The 23,003-nt window shown below is 34.7% G+C and overlaps 2 protein-coding genes and 1 long non-coding RNA gene across 6 annotated transcripts in view; 2 read left to right on the top strand and 1 right to left on the bottom strand.

Annotated features, from left to right (window-relative positions):
* Positions 1–3,244, bottom strand: part of LOC141454427 (uncharacterized) — a 131,722-nt gene extending 128,478 nt beyond the window's left edge. Inside the window, exon 1 of the long non-coding RNA XR_012458715.1 lies at positions 3,104–3,244. This is a non-coding gene — a long non-coding RNA (uncharacterized lncRNA). The remainder of the gene's footprint in view (positions 1–3,103) is intronic.
* Positions 1–5,024, top strand: part of LOC141454420 (beta-1,3-glucosyltransferase) — a 136,213-nt gene extending 131,189 nt beyond the window's left edge. For all 4 annotated transcript variants that reach the window (XM_074128638.1, XM_074128641.1, XM_074128640.1 and 1 more), the window contains 5 exons: positions 1,676–1,811; positions 1,897–2,053; positions 3,121–3,227; positions 3,706–3,857; positions 4,840–5,024. In XM_074128638.1, the coding sequence (XP_073984739.1) occupies positions 1,676–1,811; positions 1,897–2,053; positions 3,121–3,227; positions 3,706–3,857; positions 4,840–4,983 (696 nt within the window). In that variant the 3' untranslated portion in view covers positions 4,984–5,024. The remainder of the gene's footprint in view (positions 1–1,675; positions 1,812–1,896; positions 2,054–3,120; positions 3,228–3,705; positions 3,858–4,839) is intronic.
* Positions 5,025–8,904: 3,880 nt separating this feature from the next.
* On the top strand, positions 8,905–21,166 carry LOC141454758 (UBX domain-containing protein 4-like). Its single transcript, XM_074129339.1, has 14 exons — positions 8,905–9,133; positions 9,248–9,382; positions 10,678–10,842; positions 10,929–11,009; positions 11,110–11,172; positions 14,881–14,943; positions 15,697–15,765; positions 17,111–17,250; positions 17,531–17,700; positions 17,835–17,951; positions 19,240–19,362; positions 19,459–19,570; positions 19,654–19,886; positions 20,765–21,166. The coding sequence occupies exons 1-14, from the start codon at positions 9,052–9,054 to the stop codon at positions 20,871–20,873; spliced, it is 1,662 nt and encodes a 553-aa protein (XP_073985440.1). The 5' UTR covers positions 8,905–9,051; the 3' UTR covers positions 20,874–21,166.
* Positions 21,167–23,003: the final 1,837 nt, after the last annotated feature.

Raw genomic sequence — 23,003 nt, 5'->3', positions numbered from 1 at the left:
ATTATTAAAAGTATTTAATTTAATTTATTATTTAATTTTCGAAATTAAAAACTTTTGTCTCCGATTCCCCTTGTGAGTTACTATTTCTCTAATTTGTGAATAAACGAATCTCAAACGCAACTCTATGAATTAGCACTATTCGAGTGTATAGTATAGTACGAGGGTCGTTTGAAAAGTCCGTGCAAAAATAAAAACTACTTAATTTTTTGGGGTAAACCTTTTTTATTTTTCAACATAGTCTCCTTTTAGGCTTATACACTTCGTCCAACGCTGCTCTAGTTTGTTGATCCCTTCCGAATAATAGGATTTGTCCAAGTATGAAAAATAACCATTCGTTTCTGCAATCACCTCCTAGTTTGAATAAAATCTTTTTCCCGCCAGCCATTTCTTCATATTGGGGAACAAATAGTAGTCCGAGGGAGCCAAGTCTGGAGAATAGGGGGGGATGTGAAACGAGTTGGAACCCTATTTCCATTAATTTTGCGACCACAACTGCTGAGTTGTGAGCTGGTGCGTTGTCGTGATGGAAAAGGACTTTTTTTGTGGGCCAATCGTGGGCGTTTTTCTTGCAGCTCGGTTTTCAAACGGTCCAATAACGATGAATAATATGCACCTGTAATAGTTTTACCCTTTTCCAGATAGTCGATGAGGATTATTCCTTGCGAATCCCAAAAGACAGTCGCCATAATCTTTCCGGCCGAAGGAACGGTCTTCGCCTTTTTTTTGGCGCAGATTCCCCCCTTGGTAACCCATTGTTTAGATTGTTCTTTAGTCTCAGGAGTGTAGTGATGTATCCATGTTTCATCCACAGTGACGAAACGACGCTTAAAGTCCTGCGAATTCTTCTGGAACAGCTGCTGCAAACCGTCCTTGCAACACTTCACACGATTTCGTTTTTGGCCAAAGTGTGAGGAATCGCGGCACCCATCTTGCGGATAGCTTTGATCATGTCCAAATGTTGATGCAAAATATTATGTACCCGTTCATTCGAGATGCCCACAGCACTAGCAATCTCACACACCTTTCACTCTTCTGTCATCCATCACCATATCATGGATTTTATCAATGATTTCTGGAGTAGTAACCTCAACAGGGCGTCCAGAACACGTTCAGCGTCACTTGTGCCCATATGGCCACTCCGAAAATTTTGAAACCACTTATAAACTGTTCTAATCGAAGTTGCAGAGTCACCATAATGTTTATCAAGCTTCTCTTTGGTCTCCTGAGGCGTTTTGCCTTTCATAAAGTAGTGTTTAATCAACACACGAAATTCTTTTTCGTCCATTTTTTGAAAATCACTCGACTTCCTCGATTCAAACGAATGCCAAACACAAAGAAATAGACCGATCTGGCTGAAACTTGGTGTGTGTTCTTCCAAGAGATGCTACTAACTAAACATAACCTCGATACGCGCCAGTGGTGCTATCTCTCTGACTTTGCACGGAGTTTTCAAACGACCCTCGTAGCTATTAATAATGAATTGATTCCTTTATATTTATAAAAAAAATAATAAATCAAATTCCAATACCAGTAAATCAATTTGGGTTAATCCAAGCTTAAAGTAGTTTTAACAGCGACAATGAGTTCGATTTTTCAGTTTTTTCTTTTTTTTTTTGCTTTAAAAACTTGTAAATATATTAAAACACGAATGACTAATTGATTGATTTGATTTCAGAATAAAAGATTGACGAAAGATGAAGTATTTTTTGCTGTAAAAACATGCCATAAATATCATCACAGTAGAATACCAATAGTTCAGAAAACTTGGGGCCGTGAAATTCCTTATATAGAATTTTTCAGTGACAAAAAAAGTAAGATTTCTATTAAGTTTAAAAGATATTAAACGAATTTATTATTTATTATTTTTTTTGCTTAATAAATTTCTTTTAATTTCAGATAAAACCATTCCAACCACATCTGTTGGTATAAAAAATACCGAAAGGGGGCATTGTTCCAAAACTATGAAAATATTAAAGTTATCTTTAAAAAGAATATTATATAAATTAAATAATATTAAATGGGTCATTCTAGTGGATGACGATACATTGCTTAGGTAACTTTGGTTGCTTTTGTTAGTGTTATTGAACTACGGTTAAAAAATTTAAAAAAACAAAATGAAATCTGTCAGATGGTTGGGCTGGACTAAAAAGTGATTTTGAATGGGAAAGAATTAAAGGTTTGCTGTTTTTAAGATCGAAAACATAGTCAAGTAGATGATAAAGCGAATAAAGCAAGATCAAAATTGTTGCATACAATATTGATGATTTTCTATTGCCATCTCTATTCCTCAAGATTCTAACTCTATATTTAGCATAGTCTTAAAATTTAATAATTTAGTTACAAATTTGTTTCTTTTTATTATTATTCAGGCGAAATATACAAAAATGGCACTTTTCATGTTCTCTAATGTAAGAATGAATAAATGGTAAATGAAATTATTTATAAGGAAATATAATTAAAAGAATTTTTATGCTACTTTTGGAGACGCTGAAAAAAATTTGAAAGCCGACAAGAGAAAATTGTTTTCACAAGTATGGAAGAATGTCCAAAGATTTAAAGGGCAACCAAAGAAAGAAAGAACCCACAAAAAAGAAAAATTCTGAAGGAAAAATTCTGGAAAATGAAGATCAGATCATTGGTAGAAAACATATTTAAAAAAAAAAAAAAACAAGTTCTCTTAAATCTTAATTTAGAAGTTTAAGTAAGAGTTTCAATGAGATGTCCTTGTATCTTGTAAATGTTAAATCTTAAATGCGGTCTTAAATTACTAGAGAAAATATAATCCACTTCTTTCCTTAATACGACAATTTTGTCTTAGTTGATAAAACGAGTTGAATTTCCTTCAATGTCCAAAAGTTTTTTAAATAGATTTTTGGAAATTGTTACTTGGGATATAAAGACCATTGAGACTACTAAAATCCATACTAATGTTTTAAGTATAACATAGCTGTGAAGGTTTTAACCTAATTTAAGTTTGATGTTACATTGATCTTTACCGCATTTATTTCACAAATAATTGCATTAGTCAAATTAAACTGAGAAAAAGTGGTTACAAATCTTAGAAGTCAATTTTTATTGTTTAAACAAATTATTATTTACATACCAATTTAATTGTTTCAGCATCGATCGTCTACTTTCACTGTTAGGATGTTTTGATAATGATTGTGTGGTTGGTGAAAGATATGGGTATAATGTAAAACTAAATTCTGGCTATAATTATCCTACAGGTAATAATTTGTTAACTTTTTAATTGACACAAAAAAATTTGTATTTAGAGATTGCCATATTACTTAAATTTACAAACTTTGCAAATCATTTTAATCTATAAATTTGGATTTGAATAGTTTTAAAAATCACTCACACGTTCAAATTCGAATATAAGCGCTGCACTGATGAACTCTGGAAGGTTATTGTAACCATACAATGACGTCACTTAGTTAGCTTTTGCAATTTGAGGCGTAAAACAGTTAAGCTTATCCGTCGTCAGGAGTAGATTTATTGAACAGTGATACAAAAAAAAAAAACACTCATGCTATGACATAAAATCTAGGATAAGGATATTATCGAATACTGCTCACCTTACCACATTTTACAATGAGCTTTAATTTGTTTTTTGTTGTAGTGAAGTTAGATTGTATTTTTCTTTCTATCCATTACACAGTGTAATTCAAGAAACAAGAAAGTTTATAATTGTATAAATTGTAGGAGGTGGTGGCATTGCTTTTGGTGTCAGCATTTTACAAGACATTGTGGAATATTGTCAATGCCCGGCCAGTGACAGTCCTGATGATATGGTGCTTGGCATGTGTTTATCAACGCTAGGAATATCGCTTGTACATTCACCACTTTTCCATCAGGTACTTCAGGACTTTCAATATTTTTAGTGATGTATTTTTTTCTTCCAATAAATTCACATTTTGAAAAGAGTACGAAGAGAGCCTGCGGCAAGTTAGGTTTTCTTTTTTAGCCCTGTATGGTTAGAGTTAGAAGTCTGAAGGTGTCTTCTGTGTAAAGCTTTAGGCGTGAGCTTTTCTTTTATTAATTTAAAAATTACTCAAAAAATTGAAAGTGTATCTCTTTAAAGCCCATTACCATAAAATAAAACGTGTTTTTCCAAGTCTACCTGTTCCTGATAAAACCGAGCCAGGCTGTTCGTGTTGAGGGTATTTGGTCTGACTTTAGACATCCGAATGGCCGCCAAACCTTGTTGGAATAGTCCTGTAATGAATTAAAACGAGCAGCTTGTACAGAACTTCTTCGTCTGCCTCTGACCCCTGAGTTTTCACTCGTCATTCTGAACCTTTTGGCCTTCTATTTTGATGGTTGCTATTGAAAGGCATTTAATTGTGTCACAAAAGTTAAAACTCATTGAAGTTTCCAACGGCATCGTTTGGGACCAGGATATCCACCTTTTCATCCTTTAGGCCTGTTGTCCAAATTCCGTTTACTGACCTGGTTTTGAATGCTTATTACTCTTGAAGATCTCAGCTGCTTTTCGCTTAATAGCTGTGTCCAATGTCTGTGGAGCTACTTTAGATATCAATTGTATTCTTGTCCCGTCTATTCTACACTCTCCTTTTCGAAGACATCCGTGCCAGACACTGGAGGTTCCAAGTTTTCCACAGACTCTCTCCCTTTATAAGAACTTTAAAAGATTTTTACTACCATATAGACTACATTAGCAAATTAGAGGATACTCACCGTGGGCATGAAAACCAATCATGACGCAAGTACTACAGGAAAACCAGTGAAAGTTGTAACATTATAAGGTTAATATGTACTAAAATTTAATTATTGAGTTACAAAATTAAAATTGAACAATTTTTATTTTGATTTCAGGCAAGACCGGCTGATTATGCTAACAGTTATTTACAGATAGAGAAGCCAGTTTCATTTCATAAACATTGGAACGTCGACCCATTATTAGTATACAATCAGTGGTTTTCCAAATCTGATATCAAAATTGTCCATACTGAACTGTGATCTAATATAATTATATTTAATAAATTTTATTTTAATAATAATTTGTTTATTAATAAATTATTACCTTATTCCCCATTTCTTACTTAATTGACCGGTATTTTAGTGAGATTATTTCATCAAGGCAGCTGCCCCATAAGCTGTAAATTGGATGGGACGGCATCCCGGTCAGAGCATCAATTGGTCCCGAATACATAGCAAAATAAGAAATAGAAATTACATTGAGGATACATATATTTCTAAGAAAGAGAACCTTCGTTCTATCTGCAGAAGCAGAACAATATTATCGACTCAGAGAGAAAGTTGGGAGAACATAACACTGTAAGTATTTAAAAACTATAACAAATAGATAATTTTAAATAACCCAGATTACGAATAAATCCAAGAATCTGATAGTTCTAAGGAGTGTAAGCCCTAAAAAATAGGGAATAACCTAGGTGTGTAAAAACTTCCTCGGACATTAGCATTCAACTCCGTTAAAAAGGGTATTAGAGTTTCCACCCTCACATCATAGAATCTACAAGTTTCATCATGTTTCTAGACTCCAACTCCTTCAGGTGCCCAAAGGGTTGACAATAGTCAGAAAACCCGACAGTAATTTAAACAACATATTGAAAAATTGATGAACTATAAAATTACAATAAACTTCATGTACAATTAGCTCTCATTTCCTTATTTTTTCTATCTATTTTCGCAATGAACTCATAGATAAAGATCAAACTTAGTTGCTACATCTAGGTCTGGCCAGTTCTTGTTATTTCCAAAATACACTTTACATCTGCCAAACTAGCTGACATTTCCTCGTATTTCCATCGTTTTTCGCTGTGAATTAATAGAAAAAGATCGAACTTAGTTGTAACATCTAGGTCTGAACTGTATGGATTTTTCTACTTACTGGAAATAACTCTACATCAACACAACTAGCTCACATTTCCTTATATTTCCATAGTTTTTAACAGAGAATTAATAAAAACAGATTGAACTTAGTTGTAATATAATATCCAGGACTGGCCTGCATATTTGTTACTTTTATCAGAAAACACTTTAGATCTGGCTAAACTAGCTCGAATTTTCCTATATTTCTTTAGTATTTTACAATGAATTATTAGAAACAGATCAGTCTCAAATGTAACAGCCAGGACTGGTTTGCATGGCTGATGTTCTTATAGAAACACATTCAACATTTCCTTGTATTTCCGTCGTTTTTCGAAATGAATTAACAGAAAGAGATCGAACTTAGATGCAATATCCAGGGATGGCCTGTATGGTTGTTGTTATTAACGGAATACCCTCTACATTGGCCTACACTATCTTACGTTTTCTTATATTTCCATCGCTTTTTGCAATTAACTAATAGATAAAGATCGAATATAGTTGTAAGATCCAGGGCTGGTCTGTATAGTTGTTGCTCTTAAAGAAAAATTCTACATCAGCGTAAAGTAGATCACATTTCCTTATACTTCCATCTTTGTTCGCAGTGAATTGATAGAGTAAGCAATCTTACTCCTTAGTTATCACATATAAGACTGGCCAGTATAGTAGTTCTCGTTATCGGAAGTAGGTCACATTTCTTTATATTTCCATTGTTTTCCAGTGAATTAGCAGAAAGAGATCGAACTTAGATGTAGCATCCAGAGCTGGCCTGTATGGTTTTTGTTCTTACCGGTAAATACTCTACATCTTCCTAAACTAGCTCTCATTTCTTTATATTTCCATCGTTTTTTCACAGTTAATTAATAGAAAGAGGTCTAACGTTGTAGTAACATCTTGGGCTGGCCTGTTTTTTTGTGTCTTGTTACCGGAAATCATCTATATTTACCTAAACTAGCTTAAATTTCCATCGTTTTTCGTTGTGATTTACAGTGGCTACAAAAAGTATTTGCACACCTACGATTTTTGTTATTTCCAAAAGGCAAATGAAATAAATTATATCGTACTGTCTTATATTTTTTTATTAGTCATTTTAGATACATATTTTATAGAAAAAATTATTTAATTATATTTATGTTTGCCAAAAAAAATTAAAAACTACATTTTAAAACACAAAAAGTATTTGCACACCAAACAATATTCTTGTTTGTTTAATTAATAAATCCGTTCAAAGGTTGATTTAAAATTTTAAATTAGAAATAATTATGTTTTGGTTCCAATTCAGTTGTTAGCAAGATTAACATGGCAAAAACAGCAGAAATTTCAAACACAATTCGCTTTAAGGTAATTAAATTGCGGAATAACAAAAAAAGTTATCGGCAAATCGCTAGTATCTTAAATATGAACATGTCCACGGTGCGATACATCATTAAAAGGTACGAAGATAGGGGAACTATTGAAAATAAACGAAGAACCGGTAGACCTAAAGTGTTAAATGAAAGACAAAGAAGAGGCATTGTTCGTCAGGTAAGGGCCAATCCATTCACAAGTGCGGGCGAGTTGGCGAATATGGTCGCGACAACATCTCAGCGAGTGAGTGAAAGCACTATAAGGAATGTTTTGCACTTGACAAATTATTACGGTAGAACTGCTAGGAAAAAGCCATTCATTAGTGAGAAGAATAGAAAAAAAAGACTAGAGTTCGCAAAGAAATATTCAGGCAAGTCAATAGAATTTTGGGAGAATGTGCTCTTCACTGACGAAAGTAAATATAACATTTTTGGAAGTGATGGCCGGCAATATGTTTGGCGAAAGGTAAATGAGGAATTTAAAAATCAAAATATAATTCCGACAGTGAAACATGGGGGAGGCAACGTGATGGTTTGGGGCTGTGTTTCTGCAAAAGGTGTGGGTAAACTTGTGTTTATTGAAAAAAATATGAATGCTCGAATGTATGTAGATATTCTGCGCCAAAATTTGGGCCAAAGTGTTCGTAAGTTGGGTATGGAAAATTCATTTTTATTCCAACACGACAATGATCCGAAACACACAGCGAGAGTTACAGAGGAGTGGATGCTCTATAATGTGCCAAGGAGACTTCACACACCTCCTCAATCTCCAGATGTGAACATCATTGAACATATTTGGCAAATGCTACACGTTAGAATACGAAAACATACAATTTCTAATAAAGATTCACTGAAAAAGGCTTTACTAGAGGAATGGGATAAAATAAGCCTTGATGATATTAAACCATTAATTTGTTCGATGCCTAACAGACTCAAGGCTATAATAGAAGCCCAGGGATTAAATACTAAATATTAAAATTAATTTTTTTATTAAATTTTATATAGAATCAAGATGTGTGCAAATACTTTTTGTGTTTTAAAATGTAGTTTTTAATTTTTTTTGGCAAACATAAATATAATTAAATAATTTTTTCTATAAAATATGTATCAAAAATGATTAATAAAAAGATATAAGACAGTACGATATAATTTATTTCATTTGCCTTTTGGAAATAACAAAAATCGTAGGTGTGCAAATACTTTTTGTAGCCACAGTAATAAAAAAAGAACTACCTTAAATGTACCATGCAGGGCTAGCTTGTATAGTTGTTTTTCGTAACGATTGTTTTTTAAGTTTAATAAATCTCTAACAGATGAATTCTCCAAATTAAGAGATATCGCAATATTTAACTGAAGAGATCATAAATTTGAAGAGTTCTTCCTGAAGAATTACGTTCTGCCAAGTAGGAAAATTCATTTCGGGTTTTGGAGGATGAAAAAAAAGACACAAATTTAGTGTTAAGATTATATATTTTTTGACTTTGTTCCTGGTTTCATTAATTCTTGACCTAGGCATAAGTCTTCTTTTAATGAGACAATTTCTCTCATATTTTAAATTGTTTTAGTGCAATGGAAGGGTTAATTTCAGTTTTAAGGTCCGTAGGATTTTCTATAATTTGGGGCACTTATCACCAGCACATTCTGACGGATTAGCAAAGAAGCTGGTGACAAACATTACGTAAGCAAAAACTTCACACCTGATGGTTAGGTTATGTTGAATATTCAGTCAGAAAGCTGACAAGGGTGTTAAGACATACGTTTCTTAGGTTTCATAGTTTAGTTATAGAGCACCTCAAAGACAAAAGTAACTAACGCTACTGATTTTATTTATGTTCATCAAATCAGTATTACAATGAATTGGTTTCTTGGTTCAATCCAAGATGCGGTGGCAACATCCAAAAAGAGAAAATCATTTTTCATCGTATATGTTGAAGGTTAGGGTTTTTTATTTTTCATAAGTTGATCATTTAAATTTTGTTTTTGAAAATTTGAATTTGAAAATTATCTACATATGGGATATTTGTCTTTACTTTAATTAATTTAAACAGGCACGGATGAACTGTCAGTGATCATGACCAAAGTATTGGACAATCCTGTGGTATCAAGAAAATTTGTTGCTAATAATTTTGTAGCAATAAAGCTGGCCAAAGGTAGCGAAGGACATAAACAATTTGAAGAATTTTGTGAGTTTTTCTTTGTTAATCTCGTAATTAATTTTGTTAAGTTAGGTAAAATTGTCGTACACTTTTAAAAAACTGTGGTTAATATGGATTAACAACTATAATGCAACCAAAATAGTCATTGATCTTTGAGGTTCCAATTTCATTACAGTGTCCGCAAATTTGTAGAGTTGATGTTTTCATAGAGTGAATTCCGCTTATAGCGTGTGTAAAAACAAGTAATGGGATACACTGAAAATCAACTGAAAGTTTTAATTTTAAGGCTGGATTTCAAATTTTATGATAATGTGAAGGTTTTAAAATTTTAATCCTTAAGTCTTTATTTGTTTTATTCATATCATTATTTTCTTTACCCTGAGCCTCTTACAAGGTTCGGAAACCGGTGAGAAACGACAAATCGTTCCATAACAACATTTCTGTGAGTGATAAGCAACGGTAATACCGTAAAATATTTGGATATATATGGTTTTTATATGTGTTTGATTACGTACATAATATTAGTTTAAATAAAAGACCTTTTGCTCGAGACCAGAAGAAATAATAACGCCAAAGCGACTGGAAGAAAAGTACAGAAGGAAATTAAAAAGGAGGTTTCTCCTGTTAGATCTACAAGGGATTGGCACAATAATCTTTAGTCCCTAGGGAACTGATACGTCTTATGTTCTATCCGAATGTTGTTGAATAAACTTTTTCGCTGATTGATTCAATGAACGGACCTTTCTGAATTTCATTTCCTAAGCGTGATGACGTGCCTCAAAATGGTCCAAAATTTGTTGCAGTAAGTGAGATAGGAAAGTAGACGAATATTTCTGTGCACTTTTTTTCCCTTGAATGTGAATTTAATGGTACAACCCGCTGGACGATCTAATTTATATGAGATTTCAATGGAAGTATGTAGTTGTAGTGGCTATAATCCACTGCTATCAGGAACATCTGTTGTTGTTACTTGCAGTCCTTGAGTTGATTGAATCAAATCCAAGAAGGCTTACATATCAATTCATAAGTGTATGAATGTTCGGGTTGCTAGTTTCTTTGTGTTGTTAGTCTGGCATACTGGCAGGGACATCAAGATCCCTGAAGAAGTGGCTAATCCACTTACCCCTTATGGTTAGTCAACTTCCGAAGGGCATGTCCGTTCTCTCGAAAGTTACTTCCACATTATTTGAATCATTTGTTGTCACTAGTGAATTAACTAGCTTAATTAAAAATTAAAGCTAAACTTTAAATTATAAAAATATAATCTATTACATGTGATTCATTTTGTTTTTTTATGAATTGTTTACTTTTTTTTTATTTAGACAAGCTAGTGCCAGTACCATCAGTGTTTTTCATTGACCAAAATGGCAGCCCAGCGGAAATAGTTGTCTCGGAAACATCTGAAGAGAATGTTTTAAAAAAAATAACTAATGCTATTGATAAATGTGTACCACCTAATAATTCCAATCAGTCATTTCCTGAACCCTGTAAGTTTAGTTGTAATTTTTTCTTGTATGTATTTATCAATGTAAAATTCATATTTTAAGGTATTATACCGGTTAATTTTTTACAGCTACCTCCCATTCAGTACAGAGTTCATCTTCTACAACTTCAACAGCTGAAAAAAGTTCACCATCTGTGGTTGAAACTTCAAGTGAGTGCCTTAAATTATATTTTAATTGTTTATACTTGTTATTTCCTAGTTATATTTTATATTTTTTTAATTTACGGGTTTTGTATTTGCTCTTGTACAGTCTCCAACAAAGAGAACACTTCTTCTAGTTCGACTTCAGACTTGAAACCAACTTCAGAAGCAGGTTAGCAAGTTTTTACAATCGTTTATTAGAATGCAAAAGAATATAGGTTAATGTGATATTTGGCTAGGGCCTCCTAAGAGTTTTTTTGTTTAGTTTGTGGCTCTAGTTAACTGTTACAATGTGTAACAACGGTTAAACTTGCAATTAATTTATCAGAAAAAGTAAATAAAGTTTTAATTTTTATGTCAATTTTCGTGCAAACCTAGTTTAATACATACTCAGAAATAAAATGAAACCTTCTTTTCATAGCAAAACAATTGGCATGAATAACCTTCGCGTCTTTCCCTTTATTACAGTTTTCTAAGTTATATATTTTTTTTGAACTTCAAATTCTGACTAATATTATATATGTTAGTTAGTAAAATCGTTTATTATACTGATATGATAGTTTACTAGGAAAATCTTACTAGAAGAGACAATAGTATCCAATATTTGAGTATTCTTATTTAAGAATTATTGTTAATACAACTAGAGCTGGGTTTTTTAGTTACTCTTCCCAGCATCATAAGTAGAACTTCAAGAAAAATATAATTAAGAACGTAGTGGTGGTATATGTAGATGTTAATCTGGTACTTTTAAGCAACTTGTACGTATCTGTAAATATATAAATTTTATTATTATTATTACTAATTATTTATTTATGGTTTAAGGCGCGTCGAAATCTAAGGTTATTGGCGCCCGGAAATTTTTTCAGTGCACTGCCGGCCTCCGGACAGTGTTCTCTCGTCACAGACAATACTTCGTTCATAATTATATTTTTCTTGAAGTTCTACTTATGATGCTGGGAAGAGTAACTTTAGAACCCACAGTGAGCTGTAAGAAGCTTCTAGGAAGAGAAAATCTAAGGGTCAGCTGCTGGATTCGAACCCGGGACCTCCGAGTGGGAATCGAGTACGCCTAACCACATAGCTAATCCCTCCCTATTATTATTATTATTACTATTACTATTATTATTATTATTATTATTATTTTATTTATTTTTTTTTTGGCGCATCAACATCTAAGGTTATTAGCGCACGGAGCTTTATCCAGTGCACTGCCGGCCTCCGGACAGTGTTCTCTGGTTACAGACAACACTGTCCATCACCGGACAGTGAGCTGTAAGAAGCTCCTAGGAAGAGAAAATCTAAGAGGTCAGCAGCTGGATTCGAACCCGGGACCTCCGCGTGGGAGTCCAGTATGCTAACCTCATAGCTAATCCCTTCCCTATTATTATTATTTTTTTTTTTTTTTTTTTTTTTTTTGCGTATCAACAGCTGAGGTCATTAGCGCCCGGAGCTTTTTCCAGTGCACTGCCGGCCTCCGGACAGTGTTCTCTCGTTACAGACAACACTGTCCATCACCGGACAGTGAGCTGTAAGAAGCTCCTAGGAAGAGAAAATCTAAGGGTCAGCCGCTGGATTCGAACCCGGGACCTCCGCGTGGGAGTCCAGTATGCTAACCTCATAGCTAATCCCTTCCCTATTATTATTATTATTTTTTTTTTTTTTTTTTTTTTGCGTATCAACAGCTGAGGTCATTAGCGCCCGGAGCTTTTTCCAGTGCACTGCCGGCCTCCGGACAGTGTTCTCTCGTTACAGACAACACTGTCCATCACCGGACAGTGAGCTGTAAGAAGCTCCTAGGAAGAGAAAATCTAAGAGGTCAGCAGCTGGATTCGAACCCGGGACCTCCGCGTGGGAGTCCAGTATGCTAACCTCATAGCTAATCCCTTCCCTATTATTATTATTTTTTTTTTTTTTTTTTTTTTTTGCGTATCAACAGCTGAGGTCATTAGCGCCCGGAGCTTTTTCCAGTGCACTGCCGGCCTCCGGACAGTGTTCTCTCGTTACAGACAACACTGTCCATCACCGGACAGTGAGCTGTAAGAAGCTCCTAGGAAGAGAAAATCTAAGGGTCAGCCGCTGGATTCGAACCCGGGACCTCCGCGTGGGAGTCCAGTATGCTAACCTCATAGCTAATCCCTTCCCTATTATTATTATTATTATTTTTTTTTTTTTTTTTTTGCGTATCAACAGCTGAGGTCATTAGCGCCCGGAGCTTTTTTCAGTGCACTGCCGGCCTCCGGACAGTGTTCTCTCGTTACAGACAACACTGTCCATCACCGGACAGTGAGCTGTAAGAAGCTCCTAGGAAGAGAAAATCTAAGAGGTCAGCAGCTGGATTCGAACCCGGGACCTCCGCGTGGGAGTCCAGTATGCTAACCTCATAGCTAATCCCTTCCCTATTATTATTATTATTTTTTTTTTTTTTTTTTTTTTTTTGCGTATCAACAGCTGAGGTCATTAGCGCCCGGAGCTTTTTCCAGTGCACTGCCGGCCTCCGGACAGTGTTCTCTCGTTACAGACAACACTGTCCATCACCGGACAGTGAGCTGTAAGAAGCTCCTAGGAAGAGAAAATCTAAGGGTCAGCCGCTGGATTCGAACCCGGGACCTCCGCGTGGGAGTCCAGTATGCTAACCTCATAGCTAATCCCTTCCCTATTATTATTATTATTTTTTTTTTTTTTTTTTTTTTTTGCGTATCAACAGCTGAGGTCATTAGCGCCCGGAGCTTTTTCCAGTGCACTGCCGGCCTCCGGACAGTGTTCTCTCGTTACAGACAACACTGTCCATCACCGGACAGTGAGCTGTAAGAAGCTCCTAGGAAGAGAAAATCTAAGAGGTCAGCAGCTGGATTCGAACCCGGGACCTCCGCGTGGGAGTCCAGTATGCTAACCTCATAGCTAATCCCTTCCCTATTATTATTATTATTTTTTTTATTTTTTTTTTTTTTTGCGTATCAACAGCTGAGGTCATTAGCGCCCGGAGCTTTTTCCAGTGCACTGCCGGCCTCCGGACAGTGTTCTCTCGTTACAGACAACACTGTCCATCACCGGACAGTGAGCTGTAAGAAGCTCCTAGGAAGAGAAAATCTAAGAGGTCAGCAGCTGGATTCGAACCCGGGACCTCCGCGTGGGAGTCCAGTATGCTAACCTCATAGCTAATCCCTTCCCTATTATTATTATTTTTTTTTATTTTTTTTTTTTTTTTGCGTATCAACAGCTGAGGTCATTAGCGCCCGGAGCTTTTTTCAGTGCACTGCCGGCCTCCGGACAGTGTTCTCTCGTTACAGACAACACTGTCCATCACCGGACAGTGAGCTGTAAGAAGCTCCTAGGAAGAGAAAATCTAAGAGGTCAGCAGCTGGATTCGAACCCGGGACCTCCGCGTGGGAGTCCAGTATGCTAACCTCATAGCTAATCCCTTCCCTATTATTATTATTTTTTTTTTTTTTTTTTTTTTTTTTTTTGCGTATCAACAGCTGAGGTCATTAGCGCCCGGAGCTTTTTCCAGTGCACTGCCGGCCTCCGGACAGTGTTCTCTCGTTACAGACAACACTGTCCATCACCGGACAGTGAGCTGTAAGAAGCTCCTAGGAAGAGAAAATCTAAGAGGTCAGCAGCTGGATTCGAACCCGGGACCTCCGCGTGGGAGTCCAGTATGCTAACCTCATAGCTAATCCCTTCCCTATTATTATTATTATCATTATTACTATTATTATTATTATTATTTATGATTTAAGGCGCGTCAACATCTAAGGAGACTGGTTAAATACACATTTATAGACTAATTATCAGCTTAAAGTGTTCTCAAAACATTCTTGTATAATCTTATTTCTTTGTTTTCTTTTTATTTCTATTTAATATATTCATTTTTCATTTTCAGCTTCCAAAAAAAAGCAGACTTCTTCTAGTTTAACTGCTGAAGTAAAACCAAATACAGATGCAGGTTTGTGTATTTTTTATTTTTACTAACTTCTGATTTATTTAATGGGAGTGCTGGCGGAATTATTGAAAAGAAGTGGTACTTTAACACTGTAGTGTGAGTGTTGGGATGTGAAATGCCTGCAGGTATGTTGTTGGATGACCCTTGAAAAAAATGCGGGCGTTAGAAGTGAAATCAGTACGATAATCCAAAACTATCGTATTCAAGTATTTGAACTTTTTTTTTTTTAGTATTTAGAAATTGAAATTGAGAATATTTTCGAGTTGATCAAAAATTATAACGAAGATTCAGTTACATTATCTGAACATAAAATATTGGGTAGCTTCTTTGTAGTTTTCCAAAAATTTGTATGTTGCCTAGCAGCGAAAGAAAATTTTCAATACCACTTTCTGTAACATGTGTTGTGTTTTCACGCCTTCCGTTCGTATTGATTTATGTAAATCTAAATTTTCGAGTATTAATTACGCTACAATTGTAGCCTACAATTTGAAGTGGATCTCTTTTTCTATTGAAAACTTACAAGCAAAATTTTCCTAAATTACTTACCGAATTCACAGAAATAAGCCATGAGACTTAGTGAAGAAATGTATATATTTTTTTTAAAGTTAAGATTGTCAAGTCCAATTTTGAAGATTTAATTTTTCGTTGACAAAATAAATACTAAGACAGTTTAAAGTGTTGCAACTTTTACAAGAACTTTTCACTTTATGTGGTTGCTTTTTTGTTTTTGTTTTAAATGGAATGAAATTTTTACAGAAGTGAAATTAGAAGAGAAAATGCCAGTTGGACTTGAAAATGATGAATCTTTGAAAGATAAAAAAGAAGGTTAGTTCTTTTTTTTTTAATGTTTATTCTTTTAAAATAATTAAAGAAAAATTTGGTTGTTTTGAAAAAGACTCCGCATTTAGTTAAGTGGAAATTAGAAGGATGTTTAAAATGTCTTTATTAATGTTTTCCTTGATATTATTGTGGGATACCAACACTATGATCCCTGAAGAAGTGTATGTTTTCAAGCTATAATTTCCCAATGGAGGATCATTTTCCAGAAACGATCCCTCTTGTCATATTTCCCACATACTTTCCTCATAACTTCATTAAATTATCTTTGTATCATCGTTGCTATCTTCTGATTCTAAACCATGTAAACAGAATAGAGTTTTATTGTATCATGATCTTCAATATTAAAAATATACCACATTTTTTTAACTTTCATTTTTTTTTTTGGCATTGGCTTCCGCCATACAGCATCGTCTAGGTCAGGGGTCGGCAACCCGCGGCTCGCGAGCCGCATGCGGCTCTTTATCCTAATTTTATGGCTCTTCAGCCTGTCCAAAATTTCATTTATTAAAGTAAAGATATTTTTTCAAAAATAATTTTAAATGTGATAGTTTAGTAATTGAATAGAATTATATTAAAATACAGTACGTAATATATAGGACTGCCGCCATTTTCATTCAAACACAGGATTAGTTATTATTTATTTGTTTATTTATTTTGCAATATGTGAAAATAAATATATATAAAACATTTAAATGTTATTGAATATCATAAAATAATAATTTGTGAATACAAATGATCTACAGAGTTGTTTACACTATCATCCTTGCGACTCTTGGTAAGATTTATTAAAATTATTTAAGGAGAAATGGCTCTCTACTTAAAATAGGTTGCCGACCCCTGGTCTAGGTGCTTATCATTAGAATATCACTCACTCTCCATTCTTACTTATAAATACATTCGCTTCACACATTCATCCCTCTACTATATACAACTATTTACATACAAACTTACAACTAATGGATGGATCAGTACTCTGTGCTCCTGCCATCCTTATAGCTTAACCTAAAATTAAAATCACCGTAATCCTTCTGTAATCATTTTCTTGCATTCATTCTACAACTTTTAAATACATTCATATTTCATTGCTAGCTCTGCTATAAGTCTATAGCACGTATATGTTGGTGGAGAATATAATGTCTTCGTAGCGAAATGGTGCATCTAAACTTTCATTTGTTACTGGTAGAGCAGACTTAAATTGTTCATCTGCTCCTTGGACTTCCGTTATCTTGGGGACGATAAGCCTTCCGGCTGCCGGTAGATAACTAAACCCTCCCGTGTGAGTCAATATGATCAAGAATTAATTCAGTTTTTTTTTTTTCTATCCTTTTAGAAAACTTCCAAGCAACCAGTGAACAACCAGTTAAGAAGGCTCCATTAGAAGATGAAAAACCGCCGGTCGAGGAACGCGTAGAGCGAGCGAAGTTGTTGTTGGAGAAAAAGAAAGAGGAGCAGAAAGAAAAAGAATTTCAGGTGAGCGGAAGGAATTTATATGCAGTTTTCATTTCCACTGGGTTTTTAAGCGAAACGACGCTGGCTTGAGCAACGCTCAAGAAGTTGATGTCTGGTTGGTAAAAGAACAATTTCTATAATTCAAAAGAACAAACTTGAATGATTTCATTATCTTAATCTTTTGTAAGATATTAAATTGATTTAAAGGGGTATTGTAAGCCGCTTGCCCAACCTAACTCTCACAGCAGCCCGGCATCTTGTTTATAATTTTTTTTTTTTTGTTTTTAACTGTGCTGTGCAGAAAGAAAAAGAAGCCGAACTAGAACGAAGAATGGCTGGCCAGAAGTTGCAACTCGCAAAACGAGAACAGCAAGACAAGGAATTGAGGCAGCTGAAGGAGGAACGCGATAGAGAAAAAAAAGAAGAAGCTTTGGCAAGACAAAGAATATTGGAACAGATTGCCCAGGACAGGTGTGATTAGCAAATTATTGTCTTTGTACAATTTATTTTCGTTTAAATTATAAAATTACAAAAAAAAAAAAACATTAAATAAGTAAAAATAATCTTTTGTTTTTTGTATAAAAAGAGTGTGGACATAATTTTAGGGCAGAACGTGCCCAGCGTCTTTCTATGACTGGTTCACCACCTCCTGGTGAAGATGTTCAAGAAAATAGAAAGGAGGCAACATCCAATCCTCCTGCTACTTCAGCTGCTGCTAATTCGTAAGTATATTTCGAGAATGGTTACCTCTTTGAAGAATTGTTTTTTGTGTTCATAAGATAACCCATGTAAGAAAGAGATTTTTTGTGCCTTTGTGGAGAAGATGAAATGCATCGTGCGGATGGAGATTATCCACTGAAACATTCCATCATCTTGCCAGAACACTGGCCTCTGGAAATGTTTGTCTCTTCATTTTGAGTCAAACTTGAAGCCCATCTAGGTTACCTTTGAAGCGTAATTAATCGTTACTCATATTTATACACTTCGTAAAATCTTATCTACATATAGGAAAGCCTAAAATTCAACACGACTGCAATACATCCTTTTATCTACCAGTAAGAGGCTCTCCTCTAATGTGATATTTCAATTTAACGTACTATCCTACCATTCATAAGCAGTTGGGAAGGGATTCATTTTTTGCTACAATTTAAAGTTTATAGAAAGCCATTAATAAATTAAACCAAAACATGACAAACCGCAGAACCCAAGCTGTTTTAGTTGGACAAAGAATCAAACGATTTGTAACCCACCAAACAATTTTTTTTGTTCACTTTTTTAAAAAATATTTTCCGTAAACAATCCTACAAATTTTCTCTAAAATTAGATCTACAGATTATTTCCTGTAGGGAAATTTATTCAAGGGCAGTTCCGTGGGGAGGAGTGGGGAGTTAGTTTTCCCCCTAAAGTTTTGTGAAAATTGTATTTAAAAGAAAACAGTGTTATATATTTTGTTTTCTTTTGATCGTCCTGTATTTGTCAGTTCCAATATCAGTTGCAAAGTATCAAAAAAAAAAATTCTTTATTCTGTTGCTGTCTTGTGATGCTCCTAAAATTTGGCGTACTCTATATCTCTGCCTAGGCCACCATATGGGCGCCTACCGAAACACAACTGCTGAAATTGTTACTCCAACAATTGTACCGTACACTAAACTTTTAATTTTGGGATATTATATGTTAAGTCGCAAAAAAGGCAACCAAGCTACTTTAGTATTTAGTGCAAAATTAATAATTACTAATAAGTTAGTAGTAATCGCCTATTTTTTAAGGCGGAGCTTAACATCCAACTACCAACAACCGGAGGCGGAAGCATATACTTTACTATCAACATTTGTTTTCTAACTTGAAATAAAAAGTTACTAATAATTAAACTCGAATTAACTAGCTTCATACGCACTTTTACTTAATCCAGAGAATTGTACAAGCATTCATTGTTGCCAGATCTTTTTCGCTTCATGAAATGTAAGATAATTTCAAATGTATTGAACTACTATAATTATTTTTCTTTTACAGCGATATTGCACGATTACAATTTAAATTGCCAAGCGGTGAAACTAAATCTCATAGTTTTCCATCTGAAACCACACTACTACAAATAAGAGAGTTCATAGACAACAATATTGTGTTGCCGTTTAGGTGAGAGGCCTTAGACAAAGTCCATTTTTATTTTAATTTTATTGAATATTTTTTCTAGATTCTTTCTAGTTCAATCTATTATTTATTATTTTTTAGTGAATATTTAATGGCAACTACATTTCCTCGAAGAGAATTTACAGCACGGGATAACAGCCGTGATCTGCGAAGTCTTCAGCTGGTACCATCAGCTGTCATTCTTATACTACCAGTAAGAAATCTGGCAATGTTTTTTTTTTTCCTCCAGTATTCAATACTCACCTGCTAGTGGACTAAGTGCTTTTCTGTTCCCAGGTACAAGGAAATGTGGCAATGAGATCGACAATGGGTTGGGCACAGATGTTTATAGATATGATGAGAGATTTTATGCAACCTGTGATTAACTTCTCTAGATATCTTAGTAATCTAATATTCAGGCGAGATGATACTGTTGGCCGAAGTTCAGTTGGTGGTAGTAGTGAGTCAACGTCGACTCCGCCGGCTCCCGCCACTCAGTCTTATACTTCAGCGCCAGCTCAACGTCTAGGGTAATTGGATTATTTTCTTAGGGGGTTGTAAGTATTAGGAACAACAAAAGTCTTGACGAGTTTTTGGCTGGTTTTTCTTAAATGAGTATAAAAAAAAAAAAATCTGGTAGGGAAGGGATTAGCTATGTGGTTAGCGTATTGGATTTCCCATCTGAAGATCCCGGCTGGTTCGATTCCAGCTGCATGCCCTAAGATTTTCTCTTCCTAGAAGCTTCTTACAGCTCACCCATGGAAGTATCACTTTATAGAGCTATTTTTCCAGTTTTTTGAAAAATTTTATCGAAAAAGGCTGCTATAATTTACTTTAAAATTGATGGAACTAGTTGACCTACCTCTTATTTGAAAGATCTTCCAGGAAAATTCAATTAAGAGCATTTCTTTTAGGGTTTCCTCTTGAGTACAAATAAAGTATAATGTACGGTTTAGTGTTCTACATATTACATCTACAGATGATTGAAAATATTGCTAATATTTCTAATTTGATGAAAATTCCAAAAACCAATAGTATCAGTTTACTTAATGGATTTTCTTCTCATCTTTGATTTTTTTTTTCCCCCAAAAATGTCTCGTATGATTTTCACTTAAATTCGTTTATTGATTTTGGGCATGTTGAGGTTTAAATTTAATTGTTCTTATCAATCTACGCTGCAAAAATTGTAGTAAGACAGAATCATGTGAATGTTCACAGTTATTTTAAACTGTTCTCGAGGATATTAGTAAGTGCCTCCACCCAAAAAAAAAGGTATTGTTTCAGTTCAAGATTGAATTACAAAAAATTTTTAAATATCAACAGTGTCTATGGAGCAGGTCTTTGATAGTATCAAATAAACTGAGAATTGTAAAACCATAATAAGAAATTCTTGTTTTTCTGTTACCAGTGGGACATCTTCAATTAAGAGACGAGGTAACATCTTCAGTCTTCATGATAATAAAGATGATAATGATGAAAATAATACGTGGAATGGAAATTCTACGCAACAAATGTAAGAAAAACAAGAATCAACCAAAAGAAAAAGAAAGAAAAACATTTTCAAGAAAAGAAAAATATCGAAATTGCCCTTATTATTTTTTTTTTTCAATTTATTTAAAAATAAGTACAGTGGCAATACGATGTAAAACATTTATTAAAACTAATCAAATTAAATATTCAAATTGAAGGAGATTAAAATTAATCAATACTATCTCAGAAGGAATGAACAATTCAAATAACTGAATTGTGGAAATAAAAACCACTAAAGTCGTTTATTGTTAAATAAAATAAATATATATTATTGGATAAATTTTGTTAGTTTTTTAAATTGCCTCCTTTAATCTTGCAATTGCAATCTTTAGAAAGCATTCTTTCTAGGTTCTCTATCCCTAAATTGGTAATTTAGTGGGGTATAGTCCCAAGTAACCTGCGAAGTTAGATGGATTTTGGGCAGAGGACTTGGTTCCCAATTTTGGCAAAGTTAACGTTCACTTATTTTTCATTTATAAATGTGTGCCATTTTATTTTAGGATTTTTATTTTTTTTTCAGGATATAGTAGATCAGCAGGGCTTAGTTCACGGCTCCATTTCCTGGGTTTCTATATTTTCAAACATAAGAGTAATAAATTATTGAGTTAAGTTTTGCGGTTATAGCAGATTTCAGAAAATGATTTGTAAACACATCATATGATGATCATATTAAATTGTATGATTGTGGTTAAAATGCCCATCAATTTCTGAAAAATGTGTAACAAGAGTTTTTCAAATCACAAATGCTTAATCGAATACTTTTAAGGTAAGGTGATTTTGAGATCATCTGTAAACGAAAAGTCTAAGTATGCTTGAATTTCGTAATACTTTTGTACGAGGGTCGTTTGAAAAGTCCGTGCAAAAATAAAAACTACTTAATTTTTTGGGGTGAACCTTTTTTATTTTTCAACATAGTATCATTTTAGGCTTATACACTTCGTCCAACGCTGCTCTAGTTTGTTGATCCTTTCCGAATAATAGGATTTGTCCAAGTCTGAAAAATAGCCATTCGTTTCTGCAATCACCTCCTCGTTTGAATAAAATCTTTTTTCCCGCCAGCCATTTCTTCATATTGGGGAAGAAATAGTAGTCCGAGGGAGCCAAGTCTGGAGAATAGGGGGGATGTGAAACGAGTTGGAACCCTATTTCCATTAATTTTGCGACCACAACTGCTGAGGTGTGAGCTGGTGCGTTGTGGTGATGGAAAAGGACTTTTTTGTGGGCCAATCGTGGGCGTTTTTCTTGCAGCTCGGTTTTCAAACGGTCCAATAACGATGAATAATATGCACCTGTAATAGTTTTACCCTTTTCCAGATAGTCGATGAGGATTATTCCTTGCGAATCCCAAAAGACAGTCGCCATAATCTTTCCGGCCGAAGGAACGGTCTTCGCCTTTTTTTGGCGCAGATTCCCCCCTTGGTAACCCATTGTTTAGATTGTTCTTTAGTCTCAGGAGTGTAGTGATGTATCCATGTTTCATCCACAGTGACGAAACGACGCTTAAAGTCCTGCGGATTCTTCTGGAACAGCTGCAAACCGTCCTTGCAACACTTCACACGATTTCGTTTTTGGTCAAGCGTGAGCAATTGCGGCACCCATCTTGCGGATAGCTTTGTCATGGTCCAAATGTTGATGCAAAATATTATGTACCCGTTCATTCGAGATGCCCACAGCACTAGCAATCTCACGCACCTTCACTCTTCTGTCATCCATCACCATATCATGGAGTTTATAAATGATTTCTGGAGTAGTAACCTCAACAGGGCGTCCAGAACGTTCAGCGTCACTTGTGCCCATATGGCCACTCCGAAAATTTTGAAACCACTTATAAACTGTTCTAATCGAAGGTGCAGAGTCACCATAATGTTTATCAAGCTTCTCTTTAGTCTCCTCAGGCGTTTTGCCTTTCATAAAGTAGTGTTTAATCAACACACGAAATTCTTTTTCGTCCATTTTTTGAAAATCACTCGACTTTCTCGATTCAAACGAATGCCAAACACAAAGAAATAGACCGATCTGGCTGAAACTTGGTGTGTGTTCTTCCAAGAGATGCTACTAACTAAACATAACTTCGATACGCGCCAGTGGTGCTATCTCTCTGACTTTGCACGGACATT

Source organism: Rhodnius prolixus, unplaced genomic scaffold (assembly GCF_049639745.1).
Source record: "Rhodnius prolixus isolate KJV_2025 unplaced genomic scaffold, Rpr scaffold_9, whole genome shotgun sequence".
Taxonomy (NCBI): Eukaryota; Metazoa; Arthropoda; class Insecta; order Hemiptera; family Reduviidae; genus Rhodnius; species Rhodnius prolixus.
The sequence above is the reverse complement of the archived record's forward strand: the minus strand, read 5'-3'. Positions and strand labels throughout refer to the sequence as shown.